At 50.4% G+C, this 20,161-nt stretch overlaps 1 protein-coding gene across 8 annotated transcripts in view; it reads right to left on the reverse strand.

The window, feature by feature from the left end:
- Positions 1–6,311: 6,311 nt before the first annotated feature.
- The window catches only part of Agap1 (ArfGAP with GTPase domain, ankyrin repeat and PH domain 1), a 457,719-nt gene continuing 443,869 nt past the window's right edge, over positions 6,312–20,161 (reverse strand). For all 8 annotated transcript variants that reach the window (XM_057751814.1, XM_057751806.1, XM_057751796.1 and 5 more), the window contains 2 exons: positions 15,780–16,035; positions 6,312–12,535 (listed from right to left, as the gene is read on the reverse strand). In XM_057751814.1, the coding sequence (XP_057607797.1) occupies positions 12,332–12,535; positions 15,780–16,035 (460 nt within the window). In that variant the 3' untranslated portion in view covers positions 6,312–12,331. The remainder of the gene's footprint in view (positions 12,536–15,779; positions 16,036–20,161) is intronic.

Consider the following 20,161-nt stretch of genomic DNA (forward strand, 5'->3'; position numbering starts at 1 on the left):
ACGACATGGAAACAGTGACCACCTGAGTTTCAGCACTGAGAAGAACAAGACAGAAAGCCCAGAAGAATAGTGGGTGAGGCTGCCTTTGACAGAACCATTGTGAAAGTCAGAACCTTTCCCTGCAGATGAGTATTCAGTTAGTGTTGTTGTCATTTCCATGTGAAAAATTGATTGTGGGGGCCAGAGAGATGGTTCAGTGGGTAAGAGCACTTGCTGTTCTTGAAGATCAGGGTTTACATCCCAGCACCTGGCAGATGGCTCACAATTCTTCTGGTGTGTATATTCACAAGAAACATGCAGGTATATACAAATAATCAAAACTTTCAAAGAGGTGCTTGTATTAGGTTTAAAGATTAAGCAATGATGACAGTTTAGGGCTCAGTGTAATTACTGATTAGCTCCTAGATAAGAAAAATCAGCCGTGGCCAGGCAGTGGTGGCAGACTCTTTTAATCCCAGCACTCAGGAGGCAGAGGCAGGCGGATCTCTGTGAGTTCGAAGCCAGCCTGGTTTTCAAAAGCTGGTTCCAGGAAAGGCTCCAAAGCTACAGAGAAACCGTGTCTTGAAAAACCTTAAAACAGTAAAAAATAAAAACAAAAAACAAAAACAAGAAAGGAAAATTCAGCCGTGAAAGGGCGTTATTCTGACAACTGATGCAGTTTGCACATTGACCACAGACTACGTCACAGGGGTGGAAACTGTGGGTGTCGCTAGGGAGACAGTCCTGAAGCTCAGTCATTTGTTAGTGGAGGAAAGTTGGTCATTCGCATTTCAGTGTCGCAGAATGGGCTTTTCTTTTTAAAAGGTTAGTTTTTTATGTAAGAGTGTTTCCCTGCATGTGTGTCTGTGTACGTGCATGCTATGTCCACGGAGGCCAGAAGACGGCATCGGATTCTCCCTTGAACTAGAGTTACGGATGGTTGTGAGCCACTGTGTGGTTGCTGAGAACAGAACCGAGGTCCTCTGTAATAGTGGCCAGGGTTCTTAACAGCTGAGCCATCTCTCCAGCCCCTCTCTTTTCTCTGTTGCTCATCGAGAGATAGATAGATAGATGATAGATGATAGATAGATAGATAGATAGATAGATAGATAGATAGATGATAGATAGATGAAAAGGGGAATGGAGAGAGAGAGAGAGAGAGAGAGAGAGAGAGAGAGAGAGAGAGAACAATGCAGATGTGGCACTGTCTTAGTTAGGGTGTCTATTGCTGCTAAGAGAAACCATGACCACAGCAGTTCTTATAAGGAAAACATTTAATTGGGATGACTCACAATTTCAGAGATTCAATCCATTATCATCATGGCAGGGAACATGGCAGTGTGCAGTCAGACATGGTGTTGGCTACATCTTGATTGGTAGGCAACAGGAAGTGGACTGTGACACTGGGAGTAGCTTGAGTATTGAAGCCCTCAAAGCCCGCCCCCACAGTGGCACACTTCCTCCAACAAGGCCACACCTGTTCCAATGAAGTCACATCTAATAGTGCCACTCCCTGTGAGCTGATTGGGGCCACTTACTATCAAACGACCACAGGCACCTTTGGGTGTTTCTTGGATAGATATTCTATCATCCAGCTCCTCTATAGGCTTAAACATTTTCAAGGGCCCTCTGAGGCAGAAAAGAAGGAGAAGGGTTCTTGTCTCCAAAACCAACAAACTGAGTTTGAATTCTGGTACCTATATGGTAGGATACACCCCCACACCCATACTTACACACAGGATGCATATATAGAATGTAAATAAAAGTTAAAATATCCTCAAAATAGAAATTTGAAGGGAAGCTTGCCTTTAGTAATAAGCACAGTGTTTTGTTGTTAAAAAGAAATAATGTAATTTTCTATTCCAAAGGCCAGAGGTGTGACTCAGTGGTAGAGAGCACTTGCCTGGCATGTGCGAAGCCCTCAGCTTCATCTCAAGCACTGGAAGAGAAAAAGCCTCCAAGTCAATCACTCAGGTGAGAAGAGAGGCTGATGGCCTGGCTTTCTGGAATGCTCTGCAGCTGGGACAAGGAGTTATGGGCTGAGAGGCAGCTTGTCAAGGCATTGTATTCTCCCAGCACACATCACACTGTCTTTCCAGCTACGTCTCCAGCCTGAGAACAGACAGGGCCATTGCCAGGACCTGGGCAGTCATGAAGTTGGAAGGCAAGATATGGGAGGGCCCTGTTCACAAATCAAGGCACTGGCTTCCTTGGGTAGTCCCATTGTGCCTGCCAGTGTGCACGCTTGTGTGTGTGATGGAAGTTCCTTTCTAGTGCTGTTAAATGAGGGTTTTCTTTCCCCCTCCAGTGTTTAAAATAAACAGATCTTGCAAGCTAGTTGCCAAGATCGATCAATACCATATGCAAATAAATAAGTGCTAATTGCCTGCAGTGTCTTTGGGTGTCAGGTGCGGTTACTGGACCACATTTATGGGCCAATTAGGCGCCTTACCGGACTTTAGTGGTGATAAATTGTGGCTTAGCGGCTGCTTGGAACGTGCTGGAGACGGGGCTGAGTGTAACTCTTTCCACTCTTGTTGGATAAGAGGGTAAAGCTTTCCCCTAGGGGCAGCTGTGCAGTGAGATCTGGGAGGCCACAGGGCAGGCGGGGCAGGAGAGGGAACCACTGGGACCCTGTGGGGGCCAGACACCCCGTGGATGGGTAGGTGAGACCCGAGAGTCTTGTATATCAACGATGGTGTCTTGGCGCTTGGGGCTTCTTCTAGTTGAAGCGGGGCTGAAGTGCTGAAGGTCACTGGGGTAGGAGGGTAGTGAGAAGGGCAGGAGGGCGTTCCTGGATGTAGGGCAGAAGGCTCTTGCCATCATCTTGAAGGGCCACCTCCAGCCCCGCCACAGCCGCACTGAAGGTCTGTTTCCAGAAATGCCCGCCATGGAGGTGTGTCTCTAATTGGACACTCACCACGCACATGTTGCAAAGGAGGCAGAGGCCATGTCTGGCCTCATTCCTATCCCCATTTACTTGGAAACACAGGCTGGGCCCTGGCTCTCAGGATGCCGCTGACAGACTGGCTTCCTGGAGCTGACAGGGGATGCCGCAGAAGACTTGAGACCTTGTGAGGGTCTGCAATGGTAGCTCTAGAACTCTGGGGAGGTCAGGCCACTAAATGTGATCTTTGAGGAAGAGTCATTTTATCTGTGACCCCCCTAAAGGAAAGGGACTGGCCAGCAACAGTGGGGTCTTCCAGGGTAAGGGAAATGTGGACAAAGGGTCCTGAGCTGCAGAGAGAGGGTGTGTGAGGGCGTGCCACAGTGACACCCCAGCACGCCCAGCATGGGAGCAGGCAGGTGGAGCTTGCAGTGTTAGGGCTTGGACAGAACCCCCAGAATAACAGGGAGCCGTGAAGGAGTTCCAATGAGGAGAAACCAGATCAGGTGCTCAGGACGAGGGGTACTGGCTACAGAGAGGAGGCTGTGAGGGACAAGGGTGGGCCAGGGCAGAGGATTTAGAGCCAGCCTGGGGTCTGTGGGAGACCAGGAGCTGGGAGTAGGGAATCATGTCCATGCACTTGGATCCAGGTCCAGGGATTAAGGAGGTCACAGGCAGGCCCATAGGGCCTGAAGGGTTCCACCCACATGCTGAGGCTGCTGTGGAGGCCAGATGGAGCCACAGCCCTCGGGGCTCTCCGGCAAGCTTTGCCCTCACCTTAATGCCTCCTAATTCCTAATCAATTTGTTTCCGTAACAAAGGAGTTTATTAATCAATTAGCCAATTGGTTCACCAACCTCAGCATGAGTGAACAATATATTACTAATAGTCGAACCCGTTTTCCTCATTGCCACGGAGAACGCAGGGCTTTGGCCTATACCTCTATCAAACTCTTTCAGTGCCTATGGGGAGAAGGATAAAGGAAGGAGCTCAGAACTCTGGACCGCTCAGAGCTCCGTTATCATTCTGAATCCCTAATACATTAAACAATGGTTTATGGAGGACAGTCTTAAACATACCCTGCACCCTCGTTTTTGCTTAGAGCACTCCCTCGGGTAACACACGCAAATGGGAGACAGGCTCTCTCATGTAGCTCGGGTTGGCTTCAAGCTTGATGTGTGGCTTAAGATGACCTTGAACTTCACATCTTTCCTCCAACTCTGTAGTACTTGGAATGAAAGGAACTCAACACTTATATCAAACCCAGGGCCTCATGCATGCTAAGCAAGCATTCTCCCAACTAGGCGACATCTTCAGCCCCCAGCTCTTTAATCTAGTAATGTGTGTGGTGGTGGCGGCGGCGGCACGGCACTGGGACTGAATCCAGGGTCTCCTGTTCACACTAGGCAAGTACTCGACATCTACACTCCAGGCTCCCAGGCCCCAGCCAACAGTGTCATCATCATCACCCCCTTTTCTGTTGGCCTGAGTTTTTTTTTTTTTTTTTCCAGTTTTGTTGTATAGAGCACAGGGATGGACATCTCATGTGCTGATGTCAGAGGTCCCCTCTCCTAGGATTCCCATGTGGTAGATTCGCTCTCTCTTCTGCATGCTCTCGTCTGGATCCACAATGACAGTAGTGTGTTGCCTAGATCTACGGTTGAGGGAAGAGCCGGGGCGCTCTCATTCTCTCCATAGTCTCTATTTGTACAGCTGTTTGCACAAGGGCCGGTCACCCTGGCCAGCACTGAGTGACCACACTGAAAACCTTGGAGGGGGCTGGCTGGTGGGCCAGGGCAATGACTCAGTGGGTAAAAGCATTTGCTATGTAAGCCGGATACCAGGAATCCATGTAAAATGATGGAGATGGTGGCCTGCCTCTATAGGGCCGGCTCCTGCTGTAAGACAGGAGACAGAGAGAGGGCGATCGCTCTGTAGCTCTCAGCTAGCCTGGGGCAGGCCTCTGTGCACTCGGGGCAAGAAACAAGAGAGACCCTGCCTCATCACGGTGGATGGAGAGCGCGACTTCCTCCAAGTTACCCTTCAGTATCTGCACACACCCTACAGAATGCAGGTCTGAACAGACAGACTGGGCTGTGACTCAGTAGTAGAGCGCTTGCCCAGCATGTGTGAGGCTCGGGATCTGACCCCTAGAACGAGAAACAGGATCTAAATACAAAGTTTTGTTTCCGACCCAAGAGTGCTTCCCAGAGCACTGTCCTGGTAAGGGGGTTCAGAGCCCTCTTCTGGGGGTCCTGAAGAAGCTGGGTCCTCCTGGGAAGGAGACCCCTCTGAGGTGGCCCTACAACTCTGGAGATGTTGGGGACAAAGCCACTGGGGACAGACAGGTGGGAGGAGAGCTGGTGTCTGCTCTCATGGCTTCCCTGGAAGTGTTCTGTTCTGACTGCATATTGTCTGAACAAAAACGGCACGGTGGAGACCACGGGCTGCGGCTTCTCTCACTCTCAACAGATGACCAACCACACACTCCGGCCCTCTGTGTGGGCCTGAGTGACCAGTGGTGTAATCAGAGCCACGAGGGATTATTTCCATTGTGACCACCCCCCCCCCGTCATCCTTCCATCTCGAGTGCATTCTGAAAAACAGCATTCTAGACACTGGGGGTCACAGTACCAAATGTTTAGGGTGACCAGACCCAGAGCAACCCAACTGTCCAGGCTGTTTATCCATGCTGCTTTGGAAATCTCTCATGGAAGAAAACCCCAGTGTGTTGGAACATCTCCTAACAGCCTCCTAACAGTCTTTATCTTCCAGAGGACATGCTGCCTGGGTGTGTGGCCACTTCTGCTGAGTGACAAGCTGCCCTAGGTGTGGAGTCTCCACGTGGCACCCTGTGCACTGCAGGCCATTCAATTGTGCCATGGGAAAGGGTCCAAAGGCAGGGTTCTCACAGAAGCACCTGTGGGTATTTCTTAGGAACACTGCTGAGGGTTGTGGGTGTGTCGGGGTGGGTGTGTCTACTGTGGGTGTGTATGCCGTGGGTGTATCAGGGGTGGGTGTGTCCAGGGTAGGTGTGTATGCTGTGGGTGTATCTGGGGTGTGTCTGGGGTGGGTGGTACCTCCTTTTGTACTATGGGAGTGATTGTATAATGCATTTTGTGTGAGAAAGCTGTAATGATACTTTTGACAGTCGGCACACTGACAGCGCATGTTTGAGCGAGATCCATCTTCTAGTTGCCCACGGCTTCCCTGTAGGTCACGCGGGGAAGGTGGGCAGGGCAATAGTGAGACACAAAGCATCGGGCTTCCCACCCCTGTGATTGGAGACATGGAGGAGAAATCTGTCCAGCTTCCTGGGTCTCTGGCTGCAGGCTGAGGGGTTGGTTCCCTCACACATGGTGGCCTGTCTCCAGGACAAGCGTCCCCATAGCAGTTAGTTGAAGCCCCTCATGCTACCAAGAAGACACACAACAGAAGCCGCATATACATATTTTCATTTCTTTATTAGAAAGAGGTCTCTACACTATAGCCACCTCTCTCTGTTACTTTACACGCTTTTCCTTTTCTTTCCCCTCAGAATACTGTACACCTGACACAAAATCCCAAGGCAGGAAAATACAAACCAGCATATTTAACCCGAACAAGCAAAGCAAAATGTCTGTGGATGGTTTAATTACAGGACAAACAAGCATAAATAAAGCATCAGTCACTGGGAAACATAAAGTTATGGAATGAGGTAATACCAAAATGCCCCGGGCAGACACCCACCTCTGGAGAAGCCCCCACTGTGCTTCTATGTAGCCTTCTTTGCCCCCACCCAGAAATGTGCCCTGCCTTGCCTGGGTTTTCTCTTTGCAAAGAAGCTGTGGCAAGATGAGGACTCAGGATGGACTAGGGGAAAGAATGGGAAGAGGGCAAGAGAGAGGATGCTGGGAGCTCTGTCCTCTGCCGTTGGAAGAGGCCAGCCACCTTCTGTGCCTTCCTGGAGCTCAGTTCCCCAGGCTTAGGGCCGGAGGACCAGTTCTCATCTGAGAACTGATAGGTTTTAGAAGAACACTACCACCGCCCCCTCAAAATCAAACACAAAAAATTCCACAGTGTGGGGGAGGGAAAAGGGTGTTTTTACATATAAGAGAAGGGTTATTTTCAACAGGGAGGTGCAGCTGTCTTTCCCTTCTGGTCACAGGGACGTTTCAAAGGTATCTTTTGCCTGTCCATTATACAATAACCTGGTCTCCACTCAACTGCCCTGGGTATCCTCAGTACACCCCTGGTAAGAAAATGGCAGGACCTGGTAGGTGAGCAATGTGCACATGAGAGAAAGAACCAGAAGCCACATTTGGACCGCACAGCGTCCTCGGTCCCTTCTCTGCCCATCCCGATGAGCCAAGTGGGTCAGGTATTTTGTGAGCCCTCAGCTGTGGATAAGAGGGCTGTTGACAATTCTGTTTTGGGCCACATGGGTCTTTCTACTCAATGCCCTCAGTGAGTCCACGAGACCCACCAGCAGTTGGCTAAGTTTGTCTTTTTGCAAGCAGCTGAGAGCCCTCTCTAACATCGACGTTAGCGTGGGCTAGTGTGGATGCAGTCCTGCACCTGGACACTGGGGTATGAAGTGATCTTAGGGTTGTTCCTAGCAGCAGTGTGTCATGGGGCTCTCCTCTGGGCCTAGTCCCACCCCCCACCCATTTACACCTCTTGGTTCCTTCATTCCACCTGAAACAAGACGAAGACTATGTGATTCCCTGAACACAGAATTCCAGATCAGTTCTCCCTTATGGCGGGAGAGTCCATCATATGGCTTGATTCATGACCCCTGGGGGGGTCCCCTGCAGATGCCATGTGCCCAGCAGAACAAAGACGAGCCCTGAGCTGACTTCTCTCCTGCTCACCAAGGCCACTAGCTTGGACCCTAGTGGACTGCCAGTGCTGGGTGCCCACACTCACCTGAGGCTCACTACGGGAGAGACCTCAGTGAAGAATGCTTTGACCAGACAGGAGCAAACCCCAAACTAAATACTGCTCTTCTATAGGAAAAGTGGTCTCTTGAGATGAGGAACAGGCGGCCGGCTATTCCATGGACCCTCACTGCACACTGCCTTGGGCAAGGAGTCACGGGCTGATGGCATGTGCGCGCCTGACCTGGGCCTGCTGAAACTGCAGGACGCAAAGCTTTGTGGGCCGTCTAGAGTCATCTACGGTGAAATGGTGAACTGCTCTCTCTTCAACTCGGACCCAGGGGCAAACCGCTGTTTAAGGAGCAGCAGGCACAGAGACTAAACAGAAATCTGAGCATTTGAAAAAGCATGGGCCGGAGCTCCCGAGCAGCAAGAGACTGCATCTTGAAACACCAAGATGGTCAGCCGTTTCTTTCTCCATGAAGAGAGGTGAGCCCTGACTTGTGGCACTGGCTTCTCTGAGCTGAGGTGGCTGCTTCTTAGCTCTAGGGTGGGACTAAGTCTGAGGACTAGTGCTGCCTGGATGTGCTACCAGCAGAGAGTGGCTGGGCCTCTCCCCCTCCCTCTCCCACCTCTCAAGGAGAAATGTTAAATTTTGGCTAAAAACCCATCTTCCTCAGTGTGGCTTTTAAGGCCCCCAAACAGGCCAGGCACAGAGAATTGGGTCACGTGGGTCTCCTGGTCCCGCTGTGTGGTAGCCAGGCCTGGCAGAGACACACACAGTGGAGGAGGCTGCACACTGGTGAGACACCCATGGCCTCCGACAGCTTTCTAGAGAGTACGAGAGCAGAATCACCTCCAGCTGTGCCTTCACAACAGGAGCAGTGGGGGAGAAACTCTGTAGATGCACAAATTCCTTCCTGACTGCCTTTCAATTTGTTTGTTTCAAAGTCAAAATACAACCCTGGCAGAGGTCTAGCAAAGCCTCAAGGACTTTATAGGGTGTGACCAGTGGAGACAGAGGAGCTGAGGCCCAGCAAAAGGCCTGGGCTTGCTTCTGAAACCCTCTGCCCTGCTGGTAGCTCGGAGGCCCTGATCACACGCCTCCTAGCCATGCAGCTGTGGGCCGTGTCCCCAGGAGGGGTAGAGAGCGCCCATCTCAGCCGTGAGACAGCCTGAGTTCAGGGCAAGATGGTGGCAACCTTGGCACCAGGTTCAGTCACAACCCACCAACCACAGGTCTTGACAGAGAAGGATGCCACGCAGTGCTCTGAGCAAGTTCCTCTGGGGATTATTGGGCAGTGAAGCCCAAGGCCTGAGGTGCTAGGATCCTCAAAGTTAACGGGAACGGGGCACTGATGGTGTGCATGTCCCAGCAGCCTCATGGGACCTGCAGGGAGGAGAGTGGAGGACCCACAGCAGAGGTGATCTGGAGGTTGAGTGACAGTCGGGGGCCTTAGGAGAGTAGCGCTTGGCTTTTCTCCGGAAAACAAGACAAAAAAAATTTGGAGGGGATTTCTCAGCAGTGGCGAGTATAAGGAGGGCTTCACTTCCCAGCCCTGACATCGTGCACAGGCCTGGGGAAGGGCATTAGGGGTTAGCAGGGGTAGTCACAGGCTAGACTGCCCCCGGGACAGTTGATGGGCAACTCACAGGCCAGTCTGCTGCCCGCCCCAGCTGGCTACTTCTCATCAAGAGAAATTCACCCTGAACACACACAAAGGTTGCAGGGACTTGCCGTGGGCTCCTCAGGGAGGCTCAGCTCTGACGCTGTGTTCCAAAATGAGAACTCACCTGTTCCCCCCCCCCCCCCGCTTCTCTGGGCCACTGTCCCACTACCTTATTCTGACATGCTCCTTTAAAAAGTGACTTGCATTTATCAAGTGCCTAGTGTCGGAGCTCTCCAGAAACCCCAGCTCCCTTCCCCACGACCCTGCTCCTGGTTTCATGCAGCCTTGGTGGTTGGCTTGTAAATGGGAAAAAGAAGGTTCTCACTGAGGGGAGGCCCTGGGTCTGAAGGTGAACTACAGGCACAGGTTAGGCCGCTTCTCTCCTTCATCTGCAGAGAACCCTCCACTACCACCATTCTACCTGTGGTCAGAACTCAGGCTTGGGAAAAGGGGGCTGCCCCTTGGACAGTTCAGCACAGCTAAAACTGGCAGGGGAGGGGCCGTGTGTTCTGAGGAAGACCTGATGATGTCAGAGTGACCGAGGGAGGGAGGGAGGGGGAGGGGCAACCAGAGCGAGCAACTGAGCATTTGGACAGTGGAGGGTGATGTGAAACAAGGAACCAATGGGGAAAATATCATATTATAAACATAATAATATGTACACACTCATATACACCCCGAAGAGAAGCCTCAGGAAGGACTCCATTTCCCTTCTGAAGCAGGCTCCCCTATGATAAAAGCACTCCTATAGTGGGAATTAACTACAATGAAATAATTTAAGACTCTCATTTATACTCTATCTGTGTTCTCTATAGAAGTCTATGGTAAAGGCTACGTGGAGGCGAATGCGGATTGCAGGGTTGGGTGCTAATGCATTCTTCAAAAATAGGCAATGACAGCTTGCTTTCTCTATTCACATTGAAAGAAACGACACAGTGATGAGGAGCAGGATGAAAAACCAAACACAGGGCTTGTGGAACTGAGCTCAGGAGTCTCAGGCCTGTGGCTTTTGCACCTGTGACATTTTTGGATCCTGGTCAGTCCCAGCCACGCTGAGACTGGAGATCTCCACGAGACACTCACCCACATGGAAATGCTGTCTAAAGCTTTACTTTCGTTCCCGTCTACTTTAATTTTTTTTTTTAAAAAGTGAAAGAAGAGGAAAAACTCTTACAAAATATAAAGTTCAATATACGAGAACAAGGAGCTTCTCCACAGGATGCCAGGGGGTGGCTTTGCCCAGTCTTCCGGTGTGACGGCCTTCTTCCCGCCACACTGCCACGGGGGCTCTCTGGCAAGGGTGCCCCTCATTTTTTTTTTTTTTTTAAACTAAATAGTGTCACAGTTTGGTGTTCTTACCACCGTGCTGAAGGTGGCTGGTGGTGTCTGATGAACCCTGAGGCCCACGATGGCAAATCAGTCACACGTTAGAAACAGACGGGACGGAGCACACAGAGTCTGCACGCTCTTAGGAGCCAGCTGTGCCGGAATGGTGGGCAGCTGCTCACAGGGTGCCGGCAAGCACCCCTTCTCGCCACAGCCCCTCGCTTTTGGTTGGGAAGAGTAGCCTTGGCTCTCCATCCTGCCTTCGGGATGTGGACTCACAGGCTCCTTCCCACTCGTCCCCCTTCGCTTCCTGGCTTTAATAAGCGAATCGTCCCACCATCTTGTTCTGATAAGCGCCTTTCCAAGAGCTGCGCGCCACACTCACGGAAGTGCTTGCTGCTGGGGGCACTTCCCATTGCACTGATCTGTCACCCTCGGATCTCAACTAGCTGCACATTATTGGTGCCCGTCCAGCTCAACTTAGAAACTGACAGAGGTGCCATGTGTCCGCACAAAAATCAATGCATGTTTATGAACTTCTTTTATTCAAATAGATTTCCACACATCTTCTCTACGACAGAAACCTGGGCAACTCAGACCTTGTGGAATGGGAGTGACTGAGGCCAGATACATCCACTGTGGCCAAAGGACAGAAAATCTCTCTTAGAAAAAAAACATAGCATTTTGTGTATTTACTTAGTTTTGGAGCATACTCGAAAAGCTATTTTCAGCTGCATTCATGATTTCTTTTCGAATTTCCCAGTTATTCTTATTTATTTATTTATTTTCCATTTTGTTTTTGCACCAAGGAAGGAGATTGCAGTCAAATAATACCCAGCAACTGATTTCCTCTCTTTGGACTGAAAAATTAAACAGATACTAAATTATGACAGTGAATTTAGAAAGGAGGGCTCCAAGGGCTGGAGAGACATGTCTGGGATAATATGATGCTTCTAAGCGCACAGCAATCACATTGTGGCAATCACCGGAGCGTGCCGTGTAACTACCTCCTCGGCTAATACGCCTTCTTCCCGGTGATGACTAATCACGTCCTATTAAACAGCGGTAATGCTGGAGGAACTCGACTATACAAGTGTAATGAAGCCAGTATTCTCCCTGGACAGATTAGCTACAACTGATTTGACACCTACCATCATAGGGGCTTCAGACCTGACAAACTGTGCTGGCTTCTGATTTATGCCGTCAAGCTCCCCAGAGAAGATGTGAAATCCAAGCCTCCTTTTGGTCGAGGTGAAATGTACTGATGTGCTTAACTGCCAGTTAGGGGAAGCTGCCCCTTCTCCTTGCTACCCCTCCCCCGGGTTCCAGGTCAGTGGAACAGGGGTCCCTCGTCGTGTGCTATCCTCAAAGTCGGGAGGTTGTCAGTCCCTCCTACATTGCTTCCGGAGTGTGGGAAAAGGGTTCGGTTCTGTGGCCTCCATCCTCCTCTTCTCCCCTTGAGGATGTCCAGGTTTGGAGACTTCATGTGGGGTGTGTGAGTGGCAGGTGGGTGGAAGTGACCACCAGGAAGAGGGAGGGACTGAGGAACTCACATGCTGTGACTTCCGGAGCAGGCGGGCATGGGATCCCAGGCGCAGTGTAGGCTGAGCTCAGATGATGCTGGGCGCCCTCCCGCTACTGTTGTTCCTGCTGTTGTTCTTCCGGGACAGGTTGGGGGTAGCCATGAGCACAAAGCGCTCATCGGGGCAGCCATACTGGAGCAGCACATCAATGCACTCCTGGCTGGAGGCCTGCCGGGCATAGGCCAGTGCTGTGTTCCCGTGGGCGTCTCGAGCCATGACGTCCACCCCGTACTGTAGAGGCAACAGAGAACGAGTTAGTGTCCGTGGGGATCTGAGGGCAGGCAGGGGTAGGTCACACCGTCAGCTCCGACACGTGACTGAGCTGCGATGGAGACATCTGGGACCGAGAGGAACCGAAAACTGAATATCCACATGTTGTTTAGATAAGGATCTGTATCTGCCCTGTTAGGGGAAGCACCCCACCCCCTATTTATATCACACAAACAGGGCAAAGAGGGCTTTAACCTTGCTCTTTGTTTTACCTTTCCAGTTGTATATACATGGGCAAGGGCAGAAGAATGGCTCAGGGGGTAAGAGTCCTTGTCAAGACTGAGATCTGAGTTTGATCCACAGAACTTACATTGTTGAGGAAGGGAATCAACTTCTGCAAGCTGCCCTCTGGTCTCTGCAGGACTGCTATGCCACGTGTATATATGTGTGTGCGTGTGCACGTACACACTAAAGATGAATATTTTTAAAAAGATCTCAGAGGCATCTCAGTTTCATCACAGAAAACACGTAAGAGACACATGCGAACACAAGAGAGGAAAATTCCTGCCAATAGTTTGTTATTTCTTTATGTGCGCTTCCCATTCTTTAGTACTGGAGGTGGGGTCCAGGGCTTGGCACATACTAACTGAGAATATACCACTAAGCTATACTCTCAGCCCTTTCTAATCATTTGTGCTTTCTTTCTCTTACTGAACTGGACTTTGAACATCTTCCTACACTATCAAAACTTACTCCGAAGCGTGACTCCTAATACCTACGTAACACCTAAACACACGAGCCTAATTCAGTTACTCCATCCTCGGCTACAGCACATTTTGTTCCAAAGGGGTCACTGGCAGAGCTAGTGAGGAGAGGTTTATCTTTGCCGAGTCCTTCTCAGTAGCCCAGGGAAGCCAGAAGATTAGCCTAGCCAGTTCACTTAGCCATGTAGTCTACGAAACTGCATGGAGACTTAAGAGTGCAGCTCAGCGCTGCAGTCTTGCCTAGAGTTCACAGAGCTGTGGGTTCTGTCCCCAGTCTGCAAAAATAAAATAACGGGCTGCAGAGATGGCGCGATGGTTAAGAGTCACCATAGGGGACTCGAGTTGAATTCCTGGTACCCGTGTTGGGTGGTTCACAACTGTCTGTAACTCATTTTTGGTACCCATTTTTGGCCCCTATAGGTGCCTAGACACACCTAAAAATAAAATAAAGTCACTGCTGAAGGGATGGTTCAGCAGGTAAGTGCATTTACTGCTATTCTGGAGGATGTGAATTTGGATCCTAGCACCCAGACTGGATGGCTCACTTCCATCTGTAACTGCAGCTCCAGGGAATTTGACACCCATTTCTGGCCCTCAGGGCACTGGCAGATACGTATATACACGTGAATTAAAATAAATAAATAAATAAATCTTTAAAAAGTTAAAAAGCAACAACTCATAAACATAGCACACGCGCACACACAAACTCTTAAGTTTTTTTGCTCATGATAAAGATAGGTTCACATATGTTCAAGTAAATCAGTGTATGGCGGGGTTTCTGACATGCAAGGAACATGTAACACTGCAATAAAGAGCTTCTGGACAACGTGAGAAGGAGATGTGTGCGGGTGGGCTATGCCTCCCAAATTACCAAGCTTAAGTCTTAAAGAGCCTCCAGTACTTTAAGACTGGGGCTCCATCTGCTGAGCTGAGAGAGGAATGAGACACCGGTATGCATGCTTACACAAGAGACCAACCACACGGGACCACAGCAAGGTCCTAGCTGCTAGCTGAAGAGCAAAGCCTTGTGGGAAAGGAGCCCTCCGGGTGTTCTGAAGTCTGTCTGTAGCTTCCAGGGCTGCGACAGCACTGTATCTGGGCTCTGCAGTGTTGCTGCCACAGTGCAAGCACACCAAACACAACCGCCATTCAATGCACAGCGAGGACGAATGCCCAATTACCCTGACTTAACCTGCATCTTCTCATTCTCCCACTGCACTCCAAAATGTGGATTAAAAACAGGAAGAAACTGGGGTAAGATATCTCAGTCAGCAAAATAGCTAATCTCATAATTTAGAGGGATTGAACACGATCCCTTAAACGATATTGAATACAAAAATCTGAGTGTGGTGGTGCAAGCTTGTAATCCTGGTCCCTGGGAAGGTGGAGCAGTGGCCCCTGGGGCATGCTGGCCAGCCTTGTCTACTTGTCCAGATTCAGGCAATGAGACAGATAACCTCCCTGGTTAATGGGAATCTGTCGCCGATGTAACAAACCAATCAAACCCAATTAATAAAGCCAGATTTAATGTGAGCAAAGCACTCCTGGTTTGAGGAGGGTGTGAGAGGTGTCTCATGGCAAATGTGGCTACCAGGTCTTACATAGCCTTAGGCGTGCTCTGAGTTGGAGATTCAAACAAACCTGTCTCAACAAATGAACAGCAACAAGAAAACCTGAAGTGGATAATGTGTGGAAGAACACTTGAGATGCTCTCCTGGTGTGTGCACTCCCGTCCTCCCTCCCGTCCTCCCGCTTTCCTTCCCCTCTCTCTCTCTCTCTCTCTCTCTCTCTCTCTCTCACGCATGCACGCGCACACACACACACACACACACACACACACACACACACACACGTAGAGGAGAGGCCCCAGGGTCTGAGTGGCAGATGTCCCTAAGAGGTGTTTAGGAAGCTGCCTGGGAACATGGCACTAGGGCATCCCAGCTCAGTACACACAGGCAGGACAGGCAGGGCCTCTCTCAACAACCATGTTACAATTTCAGTTTCTTAAAAAGTTCAAATTCAAATTTAAGTGAATTAAAATTTTGTTTTTCCTGAGAAGAAAGTCATTAAAGCAGTGCGAGAGAGACTTGGTGACAGCTCCCACATATCAGACCTCGGTGCCTAGGGCCAGTGCCTTCACTCTCTCATAACAGAGAGTAAAAATTCCAAGGTTTGGCAAGGGGCTGCCTAGAAGCCATTCAAGTTATTCATGCCCCTGTCCTTGCCTGCAAGACATTGAGAAACAAGTCCCGTATCTCTCCCTACAGAATGCCTGACCCGAGGGCCGCCAGAAAGACACTTCAGAAATGAGCTCTGAGCAAATGCGCCAGTTTCCTTTCCGCCCTGCACCCAGCTTCCCCTGCTCTTCCATGCCCTCCTGCAGGTAAGCCCAGATGTAAGGCTCCAATCCTATGAGGGTCAGCTCTCAGGCACGGCAGCCTTGTACAGGAAGGAGATGCCAGTGGCACAATGCATACTGACCCCACAGTGGCTCGACCTACCCAGATTAGCAGCTGAGCCAGGACCACACTGCCCTTGCGGCAGGCCAGGTGCAATGCTGTGCGTCCATCGCCTTCCCCGCAGGTCTCATTCACCTCATCCCGGGACCCATGTGCCAGGAGCAGGATGACGGTCCGCAGGTCTTCCTCCGCGGTGGCACGCAGCAGTTGCTGGCCCAAGGAGAACTCTGTACATGGCAGTGGGGCCAGGAAGAGTTTCTGTTCATACTTGGCCCGGATCCATCGTTCCTTTTCTTCCCTACAAGAGTCAGAAGAGAAGCATACTCAGGACTGGGCATTGGAACAGAGAGGCTGGAACTCCTGCTCTGGCAGCCACCATGGTTAGGAGGCCTGAAAAGGGAACAGGAAAGTCTCCTTTTGGGACTGGTTTCTTGAAGTGGTATCCTTGCTGCTTGCAGCGTTCCCTACGGTTCCAGAGGTTCCAGAGTCAGAACCCCTGAGATGAAAGAACAGCCTACCCACTGCTCATGGCCTGGAGGCCTGCATCAGTGCACGTAAACAGAGGCTCCATAGCTCAAAGGCTTGGGCTTTCTTTGAGCAAGAAAGGAAGAGGACTTCCCCGCCCTCAGCAAGACTTGCTTGTACTGACCTAAAAGAAAAGTGAGTTGTCCCTATGCTCTAAGGCTGGCAAGTGACCAGAGACAGAGGTGGGGCAGCAGTCATCTGAGGGGACTGGTGTTCTCTGCTGTTAACTCACCCACACCCCCAGATGAGGACATGTGTGAGAGTGAGACCCACTCTTCAGACGAAGGAGACACTGAAGGTTCACATAGGAATATGCCATCTCTTTGGAGTCTTGTGGAAGGTTTAAGGGGAAGGGGGCAGAATGCTGACTTCTGGGGAAAAGTGTTCCAGGGCCCAACCTCAGGGAGAGAAGGTAGGCAGCCTCTAAGGCTGGAGCAAAGCTAGGGACAGAGGGCAAGTGAAATGAAGGCTCTTCAGTGTGGAGAGCAATGACAATGAGATGGGCACCATGATGCCTGGTCCACAGCCTCCAGCACAGCCGGGGTCTAGGAGGTTCAGGGGCTTGGCTCCCGCTCCCAGGGTCTATCATTTGGGGAGCACTGCAGAGCTGAGGAGGAGGGGCAGAGTGGAGGAGAAAAGGAGGAAAGCAAACCTCCTAGGAGGCGGTGTTTATATTGATCAAGGCAGGCTTGTTGGGCATGGTGGTACACGCCTTTCATCCCAGCACTTGGGAGGCTGAGGCAGGTGGGCCTGTGAGTTCCAGGCCAGTCATGGGTACACAGTGAGAGGCTCTGGTGAGCTACCGTTATGCTCTGGGATAGCAAGGTTAGACATTGCTGGCTTCTCCAAAACAAAACAACAGAGAGGAAGGATGAGACATTGAACTCCACAGTCCTCCTGACTGAGCTCATTGCTAGGAAAAGGAGCAGTGTATGTGCACATCTGTGTGTGTGTGTGTGTGTGTGTGTGCATGTGCTTGTGCACGTGTGTTTAAAGAGGATCTACTATTTCATGAGTAGCCTTTAGAATTTTCCCAGCAGCCTGTGGAGTGTGCCTGAGGACCGAGCTCAGCTTTTTCAGGAGGATGATGAAGAGAGCAAGCAAACCCCACACACAGAGACTAATTATCTCAGATTCAGTAAGATACTGACTCACAATGACTCCTAAAACCCAGAGCCTCTCCCTGCAATAATCAGAGCACACAGCTAGCAGCCGCATGAAGGAATCAAGGGCCTTCCCCCAACCCTCCAGAAAGAAAACTCATTACATTTCTGCTTCCGAGGCCCAGAAGAAAGGCCTCTGCACAGTGTTTACATTGCGCCTGGTGACCTAGTGTCAGCTTAGCCCTAATCTGTTTTTAAATACTTAGGCAAACAGATTCTTCCAGGAGTAAATCTGGATTAGTTTTGCTTCACTTCCTGGTACATGTGAGTGACCCCCAAGTGACCCCTGACTCTTCATTCAGAGATTTCCAGGACAAACACTTGGCTACAGCGGAGATAAACTGGCTCCCAGAACTGCAGCAAAGCCCTTATACACACCCTTTACTTAGGCAGAAAGGTGGGGGACATCCAGGAAATGCAAGACCTAAACCCCAGTGGTCCTGGTTCTATTTTAAGAGCTTGTTTATAATATGTTACACGTTTGTTGATGTAGTTCATAAATCAGAAAGGAGAAAGAGCAAGACGTGAATTAAATGAGAAGGGCTAATGGTGTAAGAGACGTCCAGACCTCCAATTTCCAATCTGCTAACTCTCATTTTTGGGTAGGCATTAAAATCAGACTGTCTTATTCTGCTCCAGTTGGTTTTAAAAGTCATTGCCAGATCATTCAGGGGTAACGGGGGAACTTCACATCAGAACTCTGGTCTTAACTGCAATGATTAAAATTTCATTTTAATATTCAAATACCCAGCCAAAGACTGAGCACAGATCCCTGCCTCCACCAAGGACGAGCTCTAGACCTGCTCATGGTGTAGCTTTTAGCATTGGATGGAAATGGCTCTTTACTGGATTTTCTTTTTTTTTTTTTTTTTTTTTTTTTTGGTTTTTCGAGACAGGGTTTCTCTGTGGTTTTGGAGCCTGTCCTGGAACTAGCTCTGTAGACCAGGCTGGTCTCGAACTCACAGAGATCCTCCTGCCTCTGCCTCCCAAGTGCTGGGATTAAAGGCATGCGCCACCACCGCCCGGCTTCTTTACTGGATTTTCATACACCTTTAAAACATAGAACCCTGCGATGCCGACTGCTGGGTCCTCTGGCCTTCGAGCTCACTAGTGCTTCATGGCTGCATCAGCTCTCCCTTTTTAAGCTCCTTTTTGTTTAGAAATAGAGCCTGGCTCAGGGCAATGGAGGTTTATGGGTATAAATTCAGCGGTTCCCATCAACTCTCAAGTTCTCTCTGCTGCTCAGAATCTGTTTTTTTGTGACCACTGCCTACCCTAACAAGTGCACCCCAACATGTGACTTGGTGAGCTTTCCCCAATGGCTGAGGGAAAAGGAACCCCATCGATGCTGTGCTGTGAGGCTGCGTTCTCTCCTTCCTGGAGATCTCAGGGTCTCAGCACTCGCTCCTCTTCTCACCTTTCCCTCCTCAGACACTTGTTTTGCCATCTCTAAAATGGGCCCGGTGACAGTGAAGTCAGGGCTGTCCAGACCTAAGACCACCCATATGGCTTCTGCGCTGGCCACAGTAGCCCTTTCATGGCAATAAACTGGAGAAAACCTATCTCTAACCACTCAGGGTGAGTTATGGTCAGGCACGTAGCATGGACCAGTGTGGTGTCATGTGATGGGCAAGCAAGGACGCCTATGGTGGTGTTGGGGTTTCCAATCTGTGGCTGCCTATCACTATCAGAGCCCCAGAACTCATCATTCTGAGCAGCTCTTGTCCAGGCATTTGGTGAGTCCTTTGAAGGTGTGGAGGCCCCAGATATCCAGGGTAAAGGGTCTTGGCTAATTCAAAAGATCCCATGGTTGTCAGTGTGGCTGGGGCTAAGTTTGGGGTGTGTGTATGCACAGGTCTGAGAAGCCTAAGGTGCTTTGTTGTCATGGGCCAAACTGGTTGACGCCAAGTTCACGTGTGTGGCTTCATTTGGAGACAAGGTCTTTCGGGAGTAGATAAGGTTGAATGTGGTCCTTGAGGAGGACCTGCAAACTCACTACGGCTGGGGTCCATGTGCAGCAGAAGGGTCATGCAAGCCAGGAAGAGAGACTTCCCCAGACAACAGTCCTATCCACCATGCACTTCCAGCCCCTGCACCCTGCACACGATCTTCAGCTTTGGTGGCTTAGCCATCCTTCTCCACAGCTCTCACCAGTGAGAGGGGACACTCTGATAACAGTTTCGGTTCCATTCTGTCAGCATCGCCACCCTAGGAAACCACAGTGACAAGGCGCAGCGACTCCAATTGTTATGCTCAGGTCCATGGGCCATGCGCTTCATTGTCCCCAAGGAAGGCCAGTTCAAGAGCAGCGGAACTGGCAGTAGATCACCTCTCCTCATTCCAATGCCCTGGAGGACCACTGCTCACAGCCTCTGTTAGCTAATGAGCTAAAAAATGAATTATTGGCACGGCTGCCATCAGCAGGGAGGAGGGGCCAACTCCTCATCAGGTCTTGGTGCTGACACACCTTTAAATAAATCAACTACGGGGGGGGGTAGTAATATGTCAGAAGACAGACACCAACCCCATCCCAAAAAACACAAAGAACAGTAGCTTTCAGGAGATACAGGGAGTGCCTCCCCCCCCCCCCCCGCCTCCTTCTGGTGTTTAAGCCACAGGCTATCACGGACCAGACACAGCTTGGGTTTAGAGAATGGGTAGGACTGGGTGGCAGAGCTAGAAGCCCTGCAGGTGTCTCAGTGTCTACTGGGCTCAGCTAAGGATGCTGATGCTATA

The sequence above is a fragment of the Chionomys nivalis genome, chromosome 2, assembly GCF_950005125.1.
Source record: "Chionomys nivalis chromosome 2, mChiNiv1.1, whole genome shotgun sequence".
NCBI lineage: Eukaryota > Metazoa > Chordata > Mammalia > Rodentia > Cricetidae > Chionomys > Chionomys nivalis.